This window comes from Sphaerodactylus townsendi, linkage group LG10 (genome assembly GCF_021028975.2).
Source record: "Sphaerodactylus townsendi isolate TG3544 linkage group LG10, MPM_Stown_v2.3, whole genome shotgun sequence".
Taxonomy (NCBI): Eukaryota; Metazoa; Chordata; class Lepidosauria; order Squamata; family Sphaerodactylidae; genus Sphaerodactylus; species Sphaerodactylus townsendi.
Genome location: NC_059434.1, coordinates 73,866,669 through 73,886,087, shown reverse-complemented (window position 1 = coordinate 73,886,087; position 19,419 = coordinate 73,866,669). Strand labels below are relative to the sequence as shown.

Sequence of the window (19,419 nt, the reverse complement as noted above, 5' to 3'; positions counted from 1 at the left end):
CCTGGGTGGTATCATCAGGAGAGTCTCCTGAAAGTAGCCTGAAATTTTGGTACTGCTAACTTAAACATTGCTCCCCTGACAGGTACCCTCCAATTTCCCCCAGATTCTCCCTTTAAATCACCCATCCCCCTTCTGCATGGATTTAAAGGGAGAATCTGGGCTCCCTAGATTTAAAAAAACATTGAAAGTATTGTCAAAGGCTTTCACAGATGGATTCAACTGGTTGTTGTGGGTGTTTTGGGCTGCATGACCGTGGTCTGGTAGATCTTGTCCCTAATGTTTCACCTGCATCTGGGGCTGGCATCTTCAGAGGTGTATCACAGAGAGAAATCTGGCACACTGTATAACAGATGTCTCTCTGTGAGACACCTCTGAAGATGCCAGCCACAGATGCAGGTGAAACATTAGGGACAAGATCTACCAGACCATAGTCACGCAGCCCGGAAAACCCACAACAACCAACATTGAAAGTGATGTTGTTTGGGTGATGGGTGAGGAATCTACCCTAAAACAGCATCATTTTCAATGTTGTTTAAAGTAGGGAGCCCAGATTCTCCCTTTAAGGTCGATTTGAAAGGAGAATCTGGGCTCTCTAGTCTAAACAACATTAAAAGTGATGCTGTTTCAGGGTGGACCCCCCTCCCCCCAAAAAAACAGCATTACTTTCAATGTTGTTTAAACTAGGGTATGTTCAGATTTGTGAGTTGGGGCATGTTCTATAATGTGATTGTGACTTTGAGATGACATGGTGCAAAAAATTGTTCCTTGGTCAAAGTGGGGGAGGGCGACCTGGGGTCGTGGGGAGGCCACCCATACTGGGGGGCAAAACTCAGATTTTGACCCAGGCTCCATTTTCCCTAGCTAGGCCTCTGCCATGGGTCAGTAATACTCAGTACTTGCACAGGGGACTATCTTTAGCTTTTACAGCATTCTGCTCACCAGGGCTGGTTCCAGGTTTTCGTGGACCCTCAGCAATAGAATATAACAAGGTTTCCTTTTCCCAATGGTATGGCCCCTTTCTCCTCTAACCACACCCTTCTATCTGGCTTCTGCCATCTGGCTCTGCCTTTTCTTCTTCAACCATTCCCTTTTCCACTTCAATTTGTCTACTCTGGTAAAGAGAAATCATAGCAAATTGTGCTTTCTTAGATGACCAAATATATTTTTTGCGTATGTGTACTCATTACTGTCAAGAAGTTTTTCCTGATGTTTAGGTGGAATCTCTTTTCCTTCACCTTGAACCCATTACTCCTGGTCCTAGTCTGTGGAGCAGCAGAAAACAAGCTTGCTCCCTCACCAACACAACATCCCTTCAAATATCTAAACATGGCTGTCATGTCACCTCCTAACCTTCTCTTCACCAAATTAAACATACCCAGCTCCCTAAGTCTCTCCTTGTAGGGCATGGATTCCAGACCTTTTACCATTTTGGGTGCCCTCCTCTGGACCCGTTCCAGTTTGTCAGTATCCTTCCTGAATTGCGGTGGCCAGAACTGCACACAATATTCCAGGTGAGAATAGACTAATGCAGAATAGAGAGATATAATTACATCCCTTGATCTAGACACTATACTCCTATTGATACATAAAGTCTCATTTTGGGACTTCCTCTTTCCCGACTACCTCCACCTTTTCCTAGCATGACTGTCTTTTCCAATAAATTCAGGTGGGTAGTTGTGTTGGTCTGAAGCAGCAGAAAAAAGTTTTGAGTCCAGTGGCACCTTTAAAACCAACAAAGTTTTATTCTTGGTATAGGCTTTCTAATGAGTCTCATGATGTGACCAAAATATGTTCGGTCCCAGTTCAGCCATTTTAGCTTCTAGAGAAGATTCAGGCTTGATTTGATTGGCGAGACAACATAACCTGAGAGTGTCAGTCATGACCAGGGGTAGGGAACCTGCGGCTCTCCAGATGTTCAGGAACTACAATTCCCATCAGCCTCTATCAGCATGGCCAATTGGCCATGCTGGTAGGGGCTGATGGGAATTGTAGTTCCTGAACATCTGGAGAGCCGCAGGTTCCCTACCCCTGACCTACACATTAGGAAGAACTTCCTGGCGGTAAGGGCTGTTCAACAGTGGAATATGCTGCCTCTGAGTGTGGTGGACTCTCTTCTTTGAAGGTTTTTGAACAGAGGCTGGATGAACATATGTCGGGAGTGCTTTGATTGTGTCTTCCTGCATGGCAGGGGATTGGACTTGATGGCCCTTGTGGTCTATTCTATTTTATATCCTTTAGCTTATGAGTAAAAGTTGCAGTTCTCGGCACCTGATCATCCAAACTCTGCCTCACTTGTTTGTTTCCTAGCACACTTCCCTGTTTCCTTCCTTTGCTATATCTGTTGCTATGCACCTCTTCACTCAGGGCTCCTTCACCACACTTTTAGACATGGAAGAGGGGAGCACAATTTGCACCCCGCTTGTGGATGGAGCTGCCTGACTCTTTGCAGCTGTAAAAAGCAGGGTATCAATCCAAAATCTTCTTCTTCGTCCTCCTGGATTCTTGAATCTGAGATTCACAAATCATTGTAGCATGTGCAGATGTCAGGAAAAAACAGAGGGGAAAATAAAAATATCTCGAAGTGTCAACTCTGCTCATTGGCTCTCCCAGCGTGGTGTAGTGATTAAGAGCAAGTGGATTCTAATCTGGAGAACCGGGTTTGATTCCCCACTCCTCCACCTGAGTGGTTGAGGCTTATCTGGTGAACCAGATGTGTTTCCGCACTCCTACATTCCTGCTGGGTGACCTTGGGCTAGTCACAGTTCTTCAGAACTCTCTCAGCCCCACCCACCTCACAAGGTGTCTGTTTTGGTGAGAGGGAGGGAAAGCAGCTTGTAAGCCACCTTGCGTCTCCTTACAGGAGAGAAAGGCGGGTATGAATCCAAACAACTCCTCCTCCTCCTCCTCCTCCTCCTCCTCCTCCCAGAGTGAATTTGGATCCAAGGAGCAGGCTGAAGGGACAGGGCAATGATTCAATTGCAAAAACCCATCCTTATGGGATTTTAAAAATTATCTCTCTGTTTTGGACTTCAGTGTTTCATTAAATCTTTTGGTTTGTGGTGAAAAGAGGAAGTACTGCATTTAAAAAAAATTTATAGGCTGCTCCAACCTTTCATTGTGAATTCTTTGGTGGAAATGACAGGGCCCTCTCGGTACCAGGCAATTGGCGATAGAGGTGCATACAAATTAACATTCAGTAACTACAGAGATGGTGAGTGATGACTTGAGGGTGAAAGGGGGAAGGTAAGCAAACGGGAATTAGCAGTGGATCTTCTAACAATACCTGGAGAATAAATATCAGGATTGGCACAAGAATCTTGTAATCTTTAATCCAGAACCACAGGAATTTTGCAATGCTATTGAGCAAATGATAAGTATTCTTAAATTGCTTTAACTTACAGTCCTTTGTTTAGTTACTTGGAAATAAACGCTATTGAAGAAAACAGGATTAGATTCTAAGTGAATGCACATAGGACTGGACTGTGAAGTGCTGTAGTATTCTGATGAAACAGGACTGGATGTCAGACCCGGCTTCGGCAACAGTGACTCAGCCATTCTTTTTCTGTAGTGAATCTAGTACCACGTGGCTTGGCGGTTGCTGTGAGGACTTCTACTGGGACATAAGGACAGTGTCCTGGTATGTTGACGTCACTCAAAAGTGCATTTCCATGTGTTTCTACATGCACAGTAGGAGTCAAAGTCAAAGAAAGATCCTGCTAAGAGGAAAGCTGTGTTTTAACGTTTCCAAGGGGCTATTTCAAAGTTAATTGAGAGTTTTATTGAACCTTTTGCTGGAGCATTTCTCTGAAGACAATCATTAGGTTGGGGGGGGGGACTTCACCCCCCCTCCCAAACAACATGTCAGCATTCATCTGTCAGCGTTTGTTTGAAACTTTGATGAGATTTTTTTTTCTCTGTTTCTTTCCTTCAAATCAACATACAGCATTCAGTGGGGAAATTTTTGAGTTAAAGGTGCTGCAAGGACCACTTTTTTTTTGCAGTTCTGTTGCTATGTTGCCCAAAATGCTGGGGTCTGCCCTTGTTAGAGTTGGGGGCAATTAGTGAGGACTGGCACTGAATAGCAAGAGGGGGCAACTGAGACAAGACCTTTTCCACCAGAAGTTTCCTCCTCCTCCTCCTCCTCCTCCTCCTCCTCCTCCTGATGTTTGGTTTTTTCTGGTCTAGCAGAAGTCCTTTTCAGATGCTATAATTATCTTCATCAAGTAGATGTGCTCAGTTATGTCCCTATGGCAATCTTTGGATAAAAACTCTAGTCCATCATAACACATCTGCTTTGCTTCCCGAGAGCTGCTTTTTTATTTGGCAGGGACAGAGTAGAAAAAAAGTATAACCTTTTCATTGTGCCCCAAGATCATTTAGAACCTGCAACCAAGAAAATCCTTTCCTAACACAAGTATAAATGCATTTCCAAGCTGACATTTTTCTTGTGCCTGAACATGAGCTTATCCCTATATTTCCTGGTGCATAGCTGAGCTGGTCTTTGTTGAAAATAGAATGCTGGACATGGATAATTCAGCAGTGCTTCTTTTATGTTCTTAGAACCTCCTATTAATAAATCTGAAGGTTTTTCAGCACAATCCTACACTGTTGCATACTTCTAAGTCAACTGAATTTGGAAAGTATAATGCTGCTTAGGATTCCACTGTTCGTATACTGCCTGATGCATTGTTTCTATATATTCTACCTGAGCAATGTTAAAAACAAACAACTAATACTGTCAAATTTTGTTGCCTTTGGTTGTCTTTTCTTCATTCATAATATAGAAGTGCAGTTCACTGGTCTTTATCTGTTCAGCCCATTCTATAGCTACACGCATGTGCCAAAACATTTATATTTTTGTTATTCATTTATCGTCAATCTCATTTTCTTCCCTTGTTCATGTATTACAGGATGTTTTGAATAATTTGGGCTCCTGTGACCTGGATGAAGATGACCTCATGCTTGACTTGGAGTTTCTCGAAGACCAGCACCATCACCGTTCTGGTGAGTCGGGCTCAAATACTCTTTTTATGCATTAACTTTTCATAGAAGAGAATTTGCTAATCCTGCTTTTTAGGAAGTGGCTAATAAATGTAGATCTTCTAAAAACAAGATGGGTGGTTTTGTTGCTCTCGAGAAACTGGCTTCTCAACCCCTCGTGATTTCTTGCTGAACACCACTTGTGACATTCTCACAATACTAGAACCAGGGGGCATTCATTGAAAATGCTGGGGGGAAGAATTAGGACTAATAAAAGGAAACACTTCTTCACGCAATGTGTGATTGGTGTTTGGAATATGCTGTTACAGGAGGTGGTGATGGCCACTAACCTGGACAGCTTTAAAAGGGGCTTGGACAGATTTATGGAGGAGAAGTCGATCTATGGCTACCAATCTTGATCCTCTTTGATCTGAGATTGCAAATGCCTTAACAGTCCAGGTGCTCGGGAGCAACAGCCACAGAAGGCCATTGGTTTCACATCCTGCACGTGAGCTCCCAAAGGCACCTAGTAGGCCACTGCGAGTAGCAGAGAGCTGGACTAGATGGACTCTGGTCTGATCCAGCAGGCTAGTTCTTATGTTCTTATGTTCTTATGTGATGATGTTCTGTTCTGTGATCCCACTGTTTTGCTACGGATCGCAGCATGAGACCAATTATCAAACAGCAGAGAATCTCTTGCAGATGTTGACTCATCCCAGTTGCTCAGTGACTGGAGGCTCATTGGTTTTCCAGATGTTTTTAATGTCTAGTGCCTCCGGAGTAGCTGTGGAAGAGCTGTCACAGATGTTAATGCTACTCTGGTGTGTTGGTGCTCAATCTTTTCCCCCCGCTTTCTCTTTTAATGTCTTTAATGGTAGGCCTTGCAATATGAATTTCTCTCTTTCTATCATTTAACTCTTGTTTTTTGCTTCTTGGTTCATGTCACCTTTGGTTTAAAATCCTGGGCAATCTGGATTCTTTCCCAATGACCAGATATTTGAGAACAAGTACCAGTAACTACATTCATTGCTTTCGAGGACACAGCTTTAATTCACATGCATGTATGAATTTATGATAGGTCCTCATGATTACAATCTATGAATGTGGTGGAGAATATGAGAGAGGGTTTACGACTGTCGTGATAGCGGCAAGTAGGGAAGGGTTTTTATTTATTTTTTTCAAGGTGATAACCCACAGCGAACTTTCAGAATCCAGTGGGCCTGACATTATTTTCATTTCTGATGGACTATGTTAATTTTTTGAGAAATGTAAAAGTTCTTGGCCCTTTTGATAAATTAAGATGGTTCACAAAGGAATATTCTTAAAATAGTCTGGAATTTCTTGTTTCGGTTGACTGAAGGTAGTGCCTACATTCATCTGTCTCCAGAGTCTTGAATCACACTCTTGATTTGGCACTAGCATAGTCAGTGGTGGGATTCAGCAGGTTCGCACCACTTCGGCAGAACCGGTTATTAAAAAGGTGCTTGTAAACAAATAGTTGTTAAATTATTTAAATCCCACCACCGGAACCGGTTGTTTAATTATTTGAATCTCACCACTGATGCATAGTGTAGTGCTCTTAACCACTACACCACATTCGCTACAGTTTGCAATGGCATGGCAGGATGGATAGATTCCTATAGTGAACTAGTCTGCACAGCCAAGATGCTGTTGTTTGTCTATGCAAATTGAGTCCAAATTACATCCTGTTACATATTGTTCTGTCAGTTTAGTTTTCCAATATTAGAATACAAACATACCAGCAAACATCATTTTAAAAAATTAACTTGCACTGAGCAATCCCAGATAACGTTATTAGCTGCTGCTCTTCTTTTCTTAGTGGACATGGCTAATGAAGAGCCAATAGCTCCCCCTGTCAAATATTTATCAGAATGGCCTCAGGCCGGGCCCCTATAAAATTTATTCTTGATCCATTTTCTGAAGAAGGCATTCAGCTTGCAGCTTATTTCCTCTGTGATTCTTCCAAATCAACGTGCCTTTATATTTACATTTGTATGAAATTAAGTTGACCACTGAGTCTCTTTTAAAGTAAGCTTCCTTTAAAGCTACAATAGCTTGGAGCGTGAAAATATTTTTGACTAAGTAAGGGATTCATGTGCATAGTCTAGAAATAAAGTTCTACGGTAGCGTTTCCTAAATATATTGTAGCGGAGCCATATTTGTGTTCCTGTGTTAAAAACAGAGGCAAACTTCACTGGTGCACCAAAGATATTTACTTAGATCATGAAAGAAAAAAGATCTCCATCCATTCCCGATGTTTCCTATGCAAGTGTCTGACTTGGTCCCACTCTCATTAAGCCCAGAGCAGTGGGTCAGGCATAATGGGAACCTTTCTCTGAGGAGGTCATTCTGATGTATCTTTGAACCAGGGGTGATTGAAGTATGGCAGCGTTCTCTGTCTTTGATGCAGGTAAATCAGCAAATGGTGCAGAACATACCAGCATATGAACATACAAAATGTCCTTTCAATGAGTGGGGCTGATTGAATGGCCAGCAGTTTGACTCACGTTCTGGTTGTGTGTGAAGAACCAACTTTTCCATAAGCTGTTCAGCAGTTCGTAGTAGCTCAGTCCTGTTCGCCGGGTTACTTTTCAGTTATTGAAACAGTGCAGTAAAATATAATAAAAAGGCATTAATGCATATTTAGGACATAGTATGATGCGAGTCCTAAACTTATTTCGCACAGCAGATTTATAACGAGTTGCAATCCTTGTCCACAGCCGACTTATCCGAGTTTCCACAAATTAGTTGACCATATAAACAATGAGTGAATTAATTGGTCAGCCAGTGATGAATGGTCTTTCTGCATGGGATATCTTCCCTGAGTTCATGGATGTTGGGAAGTGGTCTTTATTCTTGTTTCCCAATAGCATTGTGGTATTTTTGTGCACCTCTTGGGGATTCCCTGTCTTTTCTCTGATCTTTTTGAAACCTGCTTTGCTCTGTAGTTTTTGGAAGAGGCCATATCCAAGCTGTTGTCGAAGGCTTTCACGGCCAGAATCACTGGGGTGTTGTGCGGTTTCTGGGCTGTATGGCCGTGTACTAGTAGCATTTTCTTCTGACGTTCGCCTGCATCTATGGGTGGCATCTTCAGAGGATCTGATGGTAGTAAAACAAGTGGAGTATATATACCTGTGGTGTGTGTGTGTGTGTGTGTGTGTGTGTGTGTGTGCGTGCGTGCGTGTGTGTACACACACACACACACACACACCCTGTGGAGTGTATTTCACTGGACATTCCACAGGTATATATACCCCATTTGCTTTACTACCATCAGATCCTCTGAAGATGCCAGCCACAGATGCAGGCGATACGTCAGGAGAAAATGCTACTAGACCATGGCCATACAGCCTGGAAACCACACAACACCCTATATCCAAGCTTCTGTATGGAGAAAAGTTTGGATTTTCCTCATTTTCTTCACACAGCAGCCATTTTTTTAATGGTGGCTATTTCTTCTCCCTACTGTAGAGGGCTTTCTTTTTTTATAAAAACGTGATTTATTAACTTTATGTTGATATATCATTATACTAACATATAACTGGCTGTCTGAGTTCCCTACTTTCTTTTTTTAAAAAAATATAAGTTTCTAGTCTTGAGGCCAAGTGAAACAGGTGAACTACAAATAACCATAAAGTGTAAAATAAATAGAATGAAAAGTAAATGGCTCCTTTTCTTGGGGAGACATATGGAGGGGAAAGCAAACCACAACCACAAAATGGGCTTAAGACTTGCCTTAAAAAATAAAACTGGGAATTCAGAGGATATAATGCATATTTTAGCATAATGGTATTGATCAATAGACAGGGACGACGATGCACTCCCAGCCAATTGCTGTGCATGACTGACTTCGTGTGTGACGATTTGCTGGAAGTGAGTCATGCGTATTGATTGGCCACCTGGGCTGCTCAGGGGCCAGCAGCTCTGGGACTTTTCTCTGCTTCGCGAGGTGCTGCAACTACTGCCATGCCAACCACCTTCTGCTGGCTCCGATGGCACCTTGGCAAAGCTCGGATCCATCTTTGCAAACCGGGGGGGGGGGGGTTGCCTATGGAGATGGGGAGAACTCTCTCCATCTTCACAGGCACCCTGCTGATTTCATCCCCCCCCCTTGCCAAAGCCTATGCCAAAGCCATCTTTGCCCATGAGGGGGGGGGGTGCCTGTGGAGATGGGGAGATGGCCAGGGGGAGGAAAGGCAGGAGGGGTTGGCTGTTAACCCCCCATCAGCCGTCTAGAGCTATTGTATTGTTCAGCACAATGGGCTTTACTGCTAATATTGGTATAATGCTATTAAATTGCCAATTAAAAAAAACCTGCCAGGGAAATCTGTATGGAAGCCTAGTCACCACTCTTGTATATTAGTAGTCAAGGCGGCAGCAGGGAAACTGCCTTAGTCTATCCCCATGTGGACCACACCTATAAATAAACACTATATTTTTAAAAACATCTTAATATGCAGTGTTCATTTAAGTCAGTATCAAGGTTATTTAGTGCTATGTGTTTTAGCAGTGCTTTATGGGAGTCACTCCTGCATCATTTAATTACCCTGTTCAGCCTTTCTGACCCTGAGGGAGAACAGATTTCACCTACTGCACAAATGTAAAAGCAATTTGCAAAGCAGAAACAGGAGAGTTTTGCTGGGTAGCCCCAAAGCTGTTCATCAGTTGTTTGACAACAACCACGGTGAGATGAGTGGCTCGTAAGTTCACCTCCTGAGCTGAACATGCTACAGTTAACAGCTGAAGCTGTTCACTGTGAGATTGGTGGCATCGCTACTACTGGGTCGGACTGTTTGGCTCATCATTATTTACTCTTAACAGGCAGTGTCTCTCCAGGGTCTTGGCAGACAAAAAGAGTCTATAACACCTGTAGCTTGAAATCTTTTCAGTTGAGATCCCAGAAATTAACCATTGGGCTGCTTTGCAGAGACCATTGAGACCATTGAGACCAGTGAGACCATTCAGTTGTCTAGCTTGGCATTGTCTCCTTTGAGTGTCAGATAGTGCTTCAGGGTCTCAAGCAAAGAAGGGTACCTTTTTCACACCTCATACTTACAACTGTGCAAGTGAAGATGCCAAGGACTGCTTGTGTGGATGCCTCTAGTTGCGAAGAAGATACCTGCCACAAATAACGGGATTCACCCAAGCCATTTATTTGTTGTAATATTTCTACCCTCTCTTTCCTTGCAGCTCAAGGCCGCTTGCAATTGATTCAATTAAAACAAAACACAATCAATACTAGCATTTGTAAATAAATAACTTTACAAAATGCCCGCAGCTCAATTCCTGAATGGCCTTATAAATAAAATAGCCTCACAACATCTTTGAAATACTTTGATGAACTGAACTCCTCTTACCGCTTCATGGAACCTTTTCAGTGAAGTTTTAGCTTCTACAGACAAATGAATGAGTTCCAGTGGATGCTGTGTGGGCAGCCTTGAGTGTGGGAACAGTGTAAAAGAGGTGACTGGAAGCAGGGCCGGAGCAAGGGGGAACTGGGCCTGGGGCATGCGTGCACCCTGTGCCCCTGCCACACCCCACCTGCCCCCACCCCGGAATGCCCCCAGAACTTCCCCACACCGGTGCGCGCCCAATGCATTGCCCCCCATGGCGCTATGCCACTGGCCGGAAGGGCACAAAGAGATGTAGCAGCGGTTCTTCAGTTTTCTCATGTCATGCTAGCACAGACTTTGGTGCAGTGGTGGCGAACCTATGGCACGGGTGCCAGAGGTGGCACTCAGAGCCCTCTCCGTGGGCACGTGCGCACAGAGTTTGTCATGTGGGGGGAAATTACCACCCCCCCACACACACACATCTAGGCTGGCCTGGGCTGCTGGACTTGATGTGCGTGCACCTCAGCGATCAGGGAGGACTCGGCTGGCAGGCCTGGTGCCTGTGCTCCAGGTGACTGCTGCCGGGAGAGTGGGGGCAGAGGCGACAGAGATGATAGAGTGGTGCAGAGCGGCGAATGTGGGACTTGCTAGAGGCTACAGCAGGCTGGCCCCTGCTCGAAGGGGTTATTCAGGTTAAATTGCTGCATTGGCACTTTGCGATAAATAAGTGGGTTTTGGGTTGCAATTTGGGCACTCGGTCTTGAAAAGGTTCGCCATCACTGCTTTGGTGAGTTCCTTTTTCCAAATAGAAGCCCTGTTTTGATGATTTTTGGATGCTTTATCAGTAACATTCAAACCAATCCCGTTACGTTCACCTGCCTTGCAGGGCTGCTGTGAGGAGTTAATGAGCTATATTTACAAAGTACTTTAGATGCAAAAAAATTGCTGTGTTGTAGAAGTGCTAAATATTTACTTGAAGTCTGTTAGAGCTTCACACAGTGTGTCAATACTGAAATACTTAAAACAGCCTGATATAACAGACATGATCCGCCTGAGGGGGTGCCTGTTTATTACACTGCATAAATTAGAAGCTTAAATGCTGCTAATGTGCGAAAAGAGTAATTGTGACAGGCAGGTTACTGTTTTTATGGGCAGAAACTCATCGAGTGTTTGTACGAAGAAGGAGCATTAATTTAACCTTGTTTGTTTAGAGGGTTTTTTCCCCTCCTGTCTCCTAATTAAATATCTCACATTGAATCAAAGCATTGATTTTTGAATGGTGTATATTATATAAATGAGAAGCATAATCTTTGGTAATGAAAAGAATGATAATGAGAACAAATGACATCTGTAAGGGTGGACATCAGTGGCACAACATTCCAAATACATCATCTTTGATATGCCCCAAAGCTTTGAACTCTCTCCCCATCCTAGTGTGAAGAAAGTTAAAATAAAGTTACCGGTAGTTACAGATACAATAACTTTTGGCTTAGAAGCTAGGAAGAGTGGTAGGGAGAAACTAAAAAAAAAAAAGGGGGGGGGGGAAGGAATTCTAACAACATGGATTCTAAGAAAAACCAAATTTTCCTCTAGAAATATATTGTTGAGTTCCATTGACCTGAGTTCCTGAAAAGAGAACTTCCTTTCTGTGCGGTTCCATAGCAAGCAGAGCTGGACCACATGCTAGGTTATCTTAGAATCATAGAGCTGGAAGAGACCATCAAATCCAACTCCCTGTCATCAAATCCAACTCCCTGCCATGCAGGAACACATAGTCAAAGCACTCCTGACAGATGTTCATCCAGCCTCTGTTTAAAAACCTTCAAAGACGGAGACTCCACCACTCTCCGAGGCAGTGAATTCCACGGTTGAACAGTCCTGACAGTCAGGAAGTTCTTCCTAATGTTTAGGTGGAATCTCTTTTCCTGCACCTCGAAGACTACCTTGGGCTAGGCTTCATTCTTGCAGAACTCTGTCAGCCCCACATACTCACATGGTGTCTGTTGTGGGGAGAGGAAGGGAAAGAGGTTGTGAGCTGTTTTGAGACTCCTTTCAGGATAGAAAGATGGGTATAAATACAAGCTCTTCCTCTTAAGAAAAATAAATAAAGGAAAGCAGGATTTTGTTATGAGCATCCACAGGACTGCTGCTTTTGACTGATGTTACGATAAACCCCCACCATATGCTTTCACATTCTGAAGTAGCTTTCGTATTGTGTGGGAAAACCGGACAAGAACTGTGTGGTTCTCTGTATATTTTCCAGTCAGTACAAATTGAAGCTTGATGGTGATGGATAAATGCCATCAAGGAGAAGCTGACATGGCAAACCCATAGTGTTTTCAAGGTTATAGGTGGTATTCATATTGAGGGGTCCTGCCATCCCCCCCCATGGGGGTAGGTTTTAAATTGGGGTCGGACGCCTTTTATCTCTAGGGGGAAGTATTTGATATTAGGTATCGGGCGCCACCTATACCTATACTTGTGCTTTTACTCATTTCACATTTTAAATGTTAATGTGTAGTTAGTTTCGCTGCTTTTATAAGTTTTAGTTTATTTATGATATTTTATGATTGTATCCATTATATGTTGTGCGCCGCCCAGAGCCCTTCGGGGACGGGGCGGGATAGAAATTTGAAACATAAATAAATAAATAAAAATATTCTATTGCCTGCCTTTGCCACAGCCCTGGAGTCCCTTGGTGGCCTCCCATCCAAGTACTAACCGTGGCCAACCCTACTTAGCTTCTAAGATGAGACTGAGCTAGCTTGGCCATCCAGGTCAGGCTAATTACAACTGTTATTTTCAGTAGGAAAACACCCCAGAGAGAAGAATTAAGTCATCTGTATCTGTTGCTGCTTATAACTAACTTAAAGCAACCCTTATGGAAACTCAGTGGTTTAACTATAACATTTTAAGCAGTGGTGGGATCCAAAAAATTTAATAACAGGTTCCCATGGTGGTGGGATTCAAACTGTGGCGTAGCGCCAATGGGGTGTGGTGGGGCACGATGGGGGCGTGGCCGGGCATTCTGGGGCGGGGCATTCCTGGGCAGGGCTGTGGCAAGGACGCAGCCGCTGCGCCGGTCCTTGGGCGGGAAACGAATGCACGCAGGCGCAGGCTGCCACGCACGCCGGTGCACCTCCTGCTAGACTGCTTCAAGTTCTGCACGCTACTGCTGGGAGGAGGGGCGTAACTAAGGCAAAAATCACGTGGCAAAATCCCCAATTAGTAACCCCCTCTCGGCACACACAAATAATTAGTAACCTACTCTCGGGAACCTGTGAGAACCTGCTGGATCCCACCTCTGGTTTCAAGTCAGGATAATAATTCCTTCAGATAGGCTTCAGATCCAAGTTAACCGGTATAATGACATCCAATAACTGAGCGTGTAGCAGGGTCCTGCCACATAGTAAGAAAACTGGTTAATCAGAAGCCACTCAAGCAGCTCTGTGCTGTGCATATTTGGATGTAAACACAATTCTTCTGGAGTCAGCGTGTATGGAATTGCAACATAAGTCTTATTTAAATCTGCATGGGCATCCGTGCATGGGATTTGTAGCCATGGTGGAACTTTAGATAAACTTTTTATTGCTCCGCGTGCCATTTAGAAAAAAAATTATAAAAATATTAAATGGGTATGGAGATTTTTCTTGGTTTAAAGTTTAATGTTGTGGCTCTGTGGCTATTTAATAACACCGCATAATGAGCTGGCAGTGTGAAATGCCAGAGAAATAATTAAGGTCCCTGGGTTATTCTTCTGCCAGGTGTTCGTATAACACATTTCCCCCTCCCTCCGTGTTTTGTGCGCTTTGCTAAGCTCAGGGAAGTAGCCTTTTATCCCTTGTTCATAGTCAGATCACTGAGAGATTCATAAAATACCCTGTTCGGTTTTGTGGCTTCCTTAGATGTTAAGGGGGCGGTACTGAAGCGGAGTTCACACCCCAGATAGCAGGGATGCGCAACACTCACACTGGAACACAGAGCAGGAACTGAGACGCACACAGCTATATCAGCTTCCCAGAAGCGGTCCTTCTTTATTAGGTTCACAGCAATGTTGCTCTCTCTGACAAAGCGCTTCGCCAGACGACGAGAAGACAAGAGTCTCACAGTACATAGCACACTGCTGCATTATATACATTTCATCAACCAATCAGAAAACCTTTCCAATTAGCTCCAGAAAGAGGCTGTCATACAGAGGTGGTCATATGACACCTGTCATTTAGATTTTGTAGATCAGACATTTGTTCTGACATTAGAACAGAAGCTAAATGAGATTTTTTGGGAGTTTGGAGCAAGTTAGAGCACTGAAATTGTCACAGTGTATATTGATCTTTTGGAGACTCAGTGCCACCTTCACATTTTGGAGCCCCCAGAGGAAGATTCGGTTGGGCCTTGCTCCATTGTATCTGTTTCCTGGTTGTTCTGTCCATGGGTAAAGCTAGCTGATCACAAACGCTGGTTTTAACGTACGAACAGCCCCGCTAGATTTGAAAAACTATCACATTCGATAAAATCCACGTTACTTAACAAAACTACCACCCATCAACAGCCTAACCCACAGTCTGGAGACGAGGACAGAGTAGGTGGTAACAGCTTTGTTTGGAACCAGTCTCTCCCCAGACAGGGAGGCACAGAGACCCTTCCCAGAAGCTGTTAGGCACCCTTCATATACACTCCCATTGTGGGGATTCCTTTTGTATTGTGCAATCCAGCGCTGCAAAGAGACACATGTGAATCTGATGGTGGTAAATGTGAAGACTCATGCAGAAAAAGCCCCTGGACTGGCAGAGGCGTAACTCCAAGGGGGAGGGGTGTGTGTGCCCCTGTGGGGGTGTGGCGAGGGTGTTCTGGAGGCGTGGCAGGGACATTTGGGGGGGGGGGCAGAGGACGCACCGGTGTACTGGATGCTTTCCCCCCTTGCTACACCTCTGTGGACTCTGTGGACTTTGATCAACCTGGACCCCTGAGCACCCAGTCAAGACTTATTCTCTTATTTATTGGGAACTGACTTCTTTTTGAGATCATGGTAGATCGTAAAGAAAAAAAAATCTATTTCAGGGTACTAATTAGTTTAATAACTGGCAGCAACTACTGCTACAGAATTTACTTTTGAAAGGAAAAGTTTTATTGGCCATCCGAGGAGAACACTCATAAGCCAAACAGCCCCTAGGCCACTGCCTCTTGGTATACAGCCAAATGAAAGAGTTGCCGTAATGACCCAAGGATGCCAATTAGGAATTAATTAAGGAGATGCTAAATTATTTTTGAGTTTGATGAACAAGGCTGGATGGAAACACTGCATCAATTTAGGATCTTATACTGCATCTGTAAATTAAAACTGGCAACAGTTGTTTTTGCTTTTAACGGGAAAGAAGACTGTACAGCCGATCTGTGATGAAACTCCAGAGGCTCCAGAAGAAAACATTACCTGCTGGATCGGAACAGTGCTGTTTTGCACATCGTCATCCAGTATCGTTGGAGGGCCAACAGATTACAGAGACTGAGAGTCCCATCCAAAGGGGGGAGGGCAAACCCACTCTTGCGAGTGCCACAATACTGCACCAGCAGGTTCTTCCTCCCTGGGGCAGTGGTGGAGGAGTGACTGCGCTGGCATGTGGTGGTGGCTGCCCCCCCCCCCCCGGCAGTGGAACACGGCACTGGAACTAGACACTGAATGCCGCTCCAGCATCCCAGGGCCCCTGCTGCAGCCAGCATAGCATGGGTGAGCCAGGGGCGGGGCCAGGGAGGGAGCTGACAACATCGGCTTTCTCCAGGCCTATGCTGGCATTATGCCGGCAGCCTGTACTTTGGACTTAATCCACCCTTGGAGATTTTCTGGACGCCTGTCCTGTATGGGCTTAGGCACCTGGCAAAGACTTTCCTCTTCACTCAGGCATTTGGTTAGCCTCCCTGGATGCCCCCTCTATGATCTGCTGGTTAGGGGTTGGAGTGAGGGTTGTCCGGGCGCGGCCCTGTCCCCAGCGCCCGGACTCAGCACAGCAGGCAGGGCAAGGGCTGGCAAAGGGAGAGACAGCAGGATAACAGCAGACAGAGTAAAAGCCAGCAGAGTGAGTGTTGGCAGGGAGGGGCCTCTCACAGCTGAACCGGCTGTGAGAGAGAGTGATGAGCTGCAGCTGGGCCAAGAGGAGGAGTGGTGATAAAAGGAGAAGGAAATGGGCCTCTGGAGCTTTCGCCGCTGCAGCTTAGGGACTGGGGAGGGCGTTAGCTGGGGAAGGGGAGTGGTAGAGACAAGCGAGGCTGAGAAGGGGGTGGCTGCCCAGCGCTTCGTGAGAGAGAAACAGGCTGGTGAGCCCCGGGACTTACCACCGGCTGCTTATCCACTCCCACCCCTGTGAAGCATAACAGAGGTGGGGGCAAGGAGGCCTTGAGGAAGGGGAGAAGCACAATCAGAGGGCTCTCTTCTGTGAGAGGCAACAGAGAGAGTGAGAGGGAGAGGAGGTCGAAAGAGCAAGCCGGTGGCTCTGGCTTAAAACATCAGCCATGGGACCCACAGGCCAGGAGCCTGCGGGAGGAGGGAGTACAAAGGCGCATGGCCTAACTTGCCAAGGCGCCCTGTGGGCAAGACTGTTCCTTGGCCCTCAGGGCCAGGCTAAGATAACATCGTCTGGAGAGTCCAACCCCCAGGTCAGGGAAGGTGGGGCGGTATAGCCACTTGCGGGGCTGGGGCAACTAGGGGAAACACCGCAAGGGTTTTTAGTGAATGTTGGTTTTTTAGTGGATATAATTATTTAATGGAATGTTTTTAATGCTGTATCTGCCTAGAGATCCTGCTTATAGGCTGCATATAAATGTAATTTTAAAAAGTTAGATTGCTCATAAATTAGATGCATCAGTCATCAGTAAGTGCTGTGTTTCAATAAATTCCCACCCTTTGGTGATCAGCTATATAATCCTTAGTGAACTAATATCTTCTGATCAGTTTGAACTGGCAGATTCTTTGTGTGCATGTAGTTTCGGGAAAAGCTGACACAGGTTTGCTCAGCAGGCTTTCTCAGCTGCCTGACACAAAACAGACCAAGTGATCAGCATTCATTTCATCTCCATGTTTGAACATGGTAAACTCAACCATAGAATGAGCTCACTGCAAAAAATTGTGTTATCTCTATCTCTAGTGAGAATGCCATTTTGTATGTTTGCAATTTACCTATGATGAAACCTCAAAGAGGTGCGTGGTACTATGGTATGCACAACACTGCCTCTTTTATCTTTCACTAGACCGGAAGTTTCTAAGCTTGTTGAACCTGTGGGCGCTTTGGAATTTTGCAAACAGACACCAAACAGAGACCCAGCATGGTGTAGTGGTGAAGAGCAGGTGAACTCTAATCTGGAGAACCGGGTTTGATTCCCCGCTCTGCCACTTGAGCTGTGGAGTCTTGTCTGGTGAGCCAGATTAGCTTGGGCACTCCAACACATACCAGCTGGGTGACCTTGGGCTAGTCACAGATCTTTGGAGCTCTCTCAGGTTCACCCACCTCACAGGGTGTTTGTTGTGTGTGGGGGGAAGGAGGGAAAGGAGATTGTAAGCCCCTTTGAGTCTCCTTCAGGAGAGAAAGGGGGATATAAATCCAAACTCTTCTTCAAATGCCAAAGAATGAGGGACTTGCTGGGTCTGATCACAGAATATTGGAAAGTTTCCACAGAAATGTCCTCCAGGGATGGAGGCAGCTGTTTCCAAACGATTGTGTCCTGGAGATCTAAGAAGGGGAAGAAGACTCTGGAGCAGTATGTGGCTGCTTCCCATGTTTTCTCTTTGTCTCAGCCTTTTCATCGGCAATAATGTTCATATTCACCTGTTTATAGGATTGTAGAGATTGATTACAGTTTGCGTGTAGTGCCTTAAATTTGTCTCGTTAAAAAAAAAAGCCTTGCAGAATTAGATGGACCGTGAAGCTCAGCACCCAGTCTCTGCCCAGTGGTCCTGCAGAACAACTGAGATTTCTACTCACTGTTTCTTTTCTCCCTATCCAGCTCTCCTGGTTTTACTGCCTCTGAATGTGGAAGATCTATTCCTAGCAATAATTGCTAATTGGTTTTGATAAGACCCTTTCCTATTTGTTTAATAGTGTTTGGTGACAACGTGGCTTTGTTCCACAGACCATAAATATAGTTTAAATTATGCTTTTAAATATTCAGTTAACTTCCAATTAACAATTAAGTGTGCAAACACTTAGCTAATGATTCTGAGGCCATTCATCTGTCATTTGTCTGAACAGCAGCCTTTACGTCTCTTTTCTAGTCAGTGTTTGGATAATATCTGTTGAAATGCCATGGGGTCTCTCTTACAAGCAGGGACGTACTGCACAGGGGAACATATGGGGTCAAATGTCCCTGGGCTGCAGCCATTAAGTCACGTGTGGGCGGCCCCCCACCCCTCCTCCTTCCCTGATGACCTGGTGCAAAAAAAAAATTGTTTGGTCATGGTGGAAAAGGGCGGCCACCCATAGGGGGCGGGGGGGGGGGAAGAACTCAGATTTTGTACTGGCCTACATTTTCCCTAGATACCCCCTGCTTGCAAATGATGGATTCTTCTGTCAGTTTAAGAAGTAATCCGTCAGTAGAGTACACATCTTCAGATGGAGAAGATTCTACCATTAGCAGAACAATATGCATTATTATTGTTGTTGTTGTTGTTGGTGGTGGTGGTGGTTTTTTATTTATTTATTTATTTGTTTGTTTGTTTTAATATACATCTGGGTGGTGTACAACATAAAATAGTATATATAAAATCAGCATGAATATAATTCCCAAAAATACACTTAAAACAGTAATTGTTTCCAGAAAAGGCGTCTCACGAAACCTTACTTAAACTAAAACTTAAACTTATTCAACTCTTTGGGATAAACGTATCCAACTCTTTGGGTCCGGATGCTATTTTTAAATTAACAGTATTGTTAAACGGGTCATTAACATTGCAAGAATGGTGATGTGTTACTGCCACTGTTTGTACAGTAACCGTTTGGAACATCTACAAGGAGGGAAAGGGTATATCCAGGTCACAAGATGAGGAAGCAATATAGCACAAGAAAATAATTTGCTGTGGATCTTTTGCTGCAATTAGTTTTTT

General features: G+C 44.5%; 1 protein-coding gene across 1 annotated transcript in view; it reads left to right on the top strand.

Annotated features, from left to right (window-relative positions):
* The window catches only part of LOC125440105 (serine-rich coiled-coil domain-containing protein 1-like), a 534,627-nt gene that overhangs the window by 172,007 nt on the left and 343,201 nt on the right, over positions 1-19,419 (top strand). Inside the window, exon 4 of the mRNA XM_048509679.1 lies at positions 4,911-5,004. Coding sequence (XP_048365636.1) covers positions 4,911-5,004 — 94 coding nt within the window. The remainder of the gene's footprint in view (positions 1-4,910; positions 5,005-19,419) is intronic.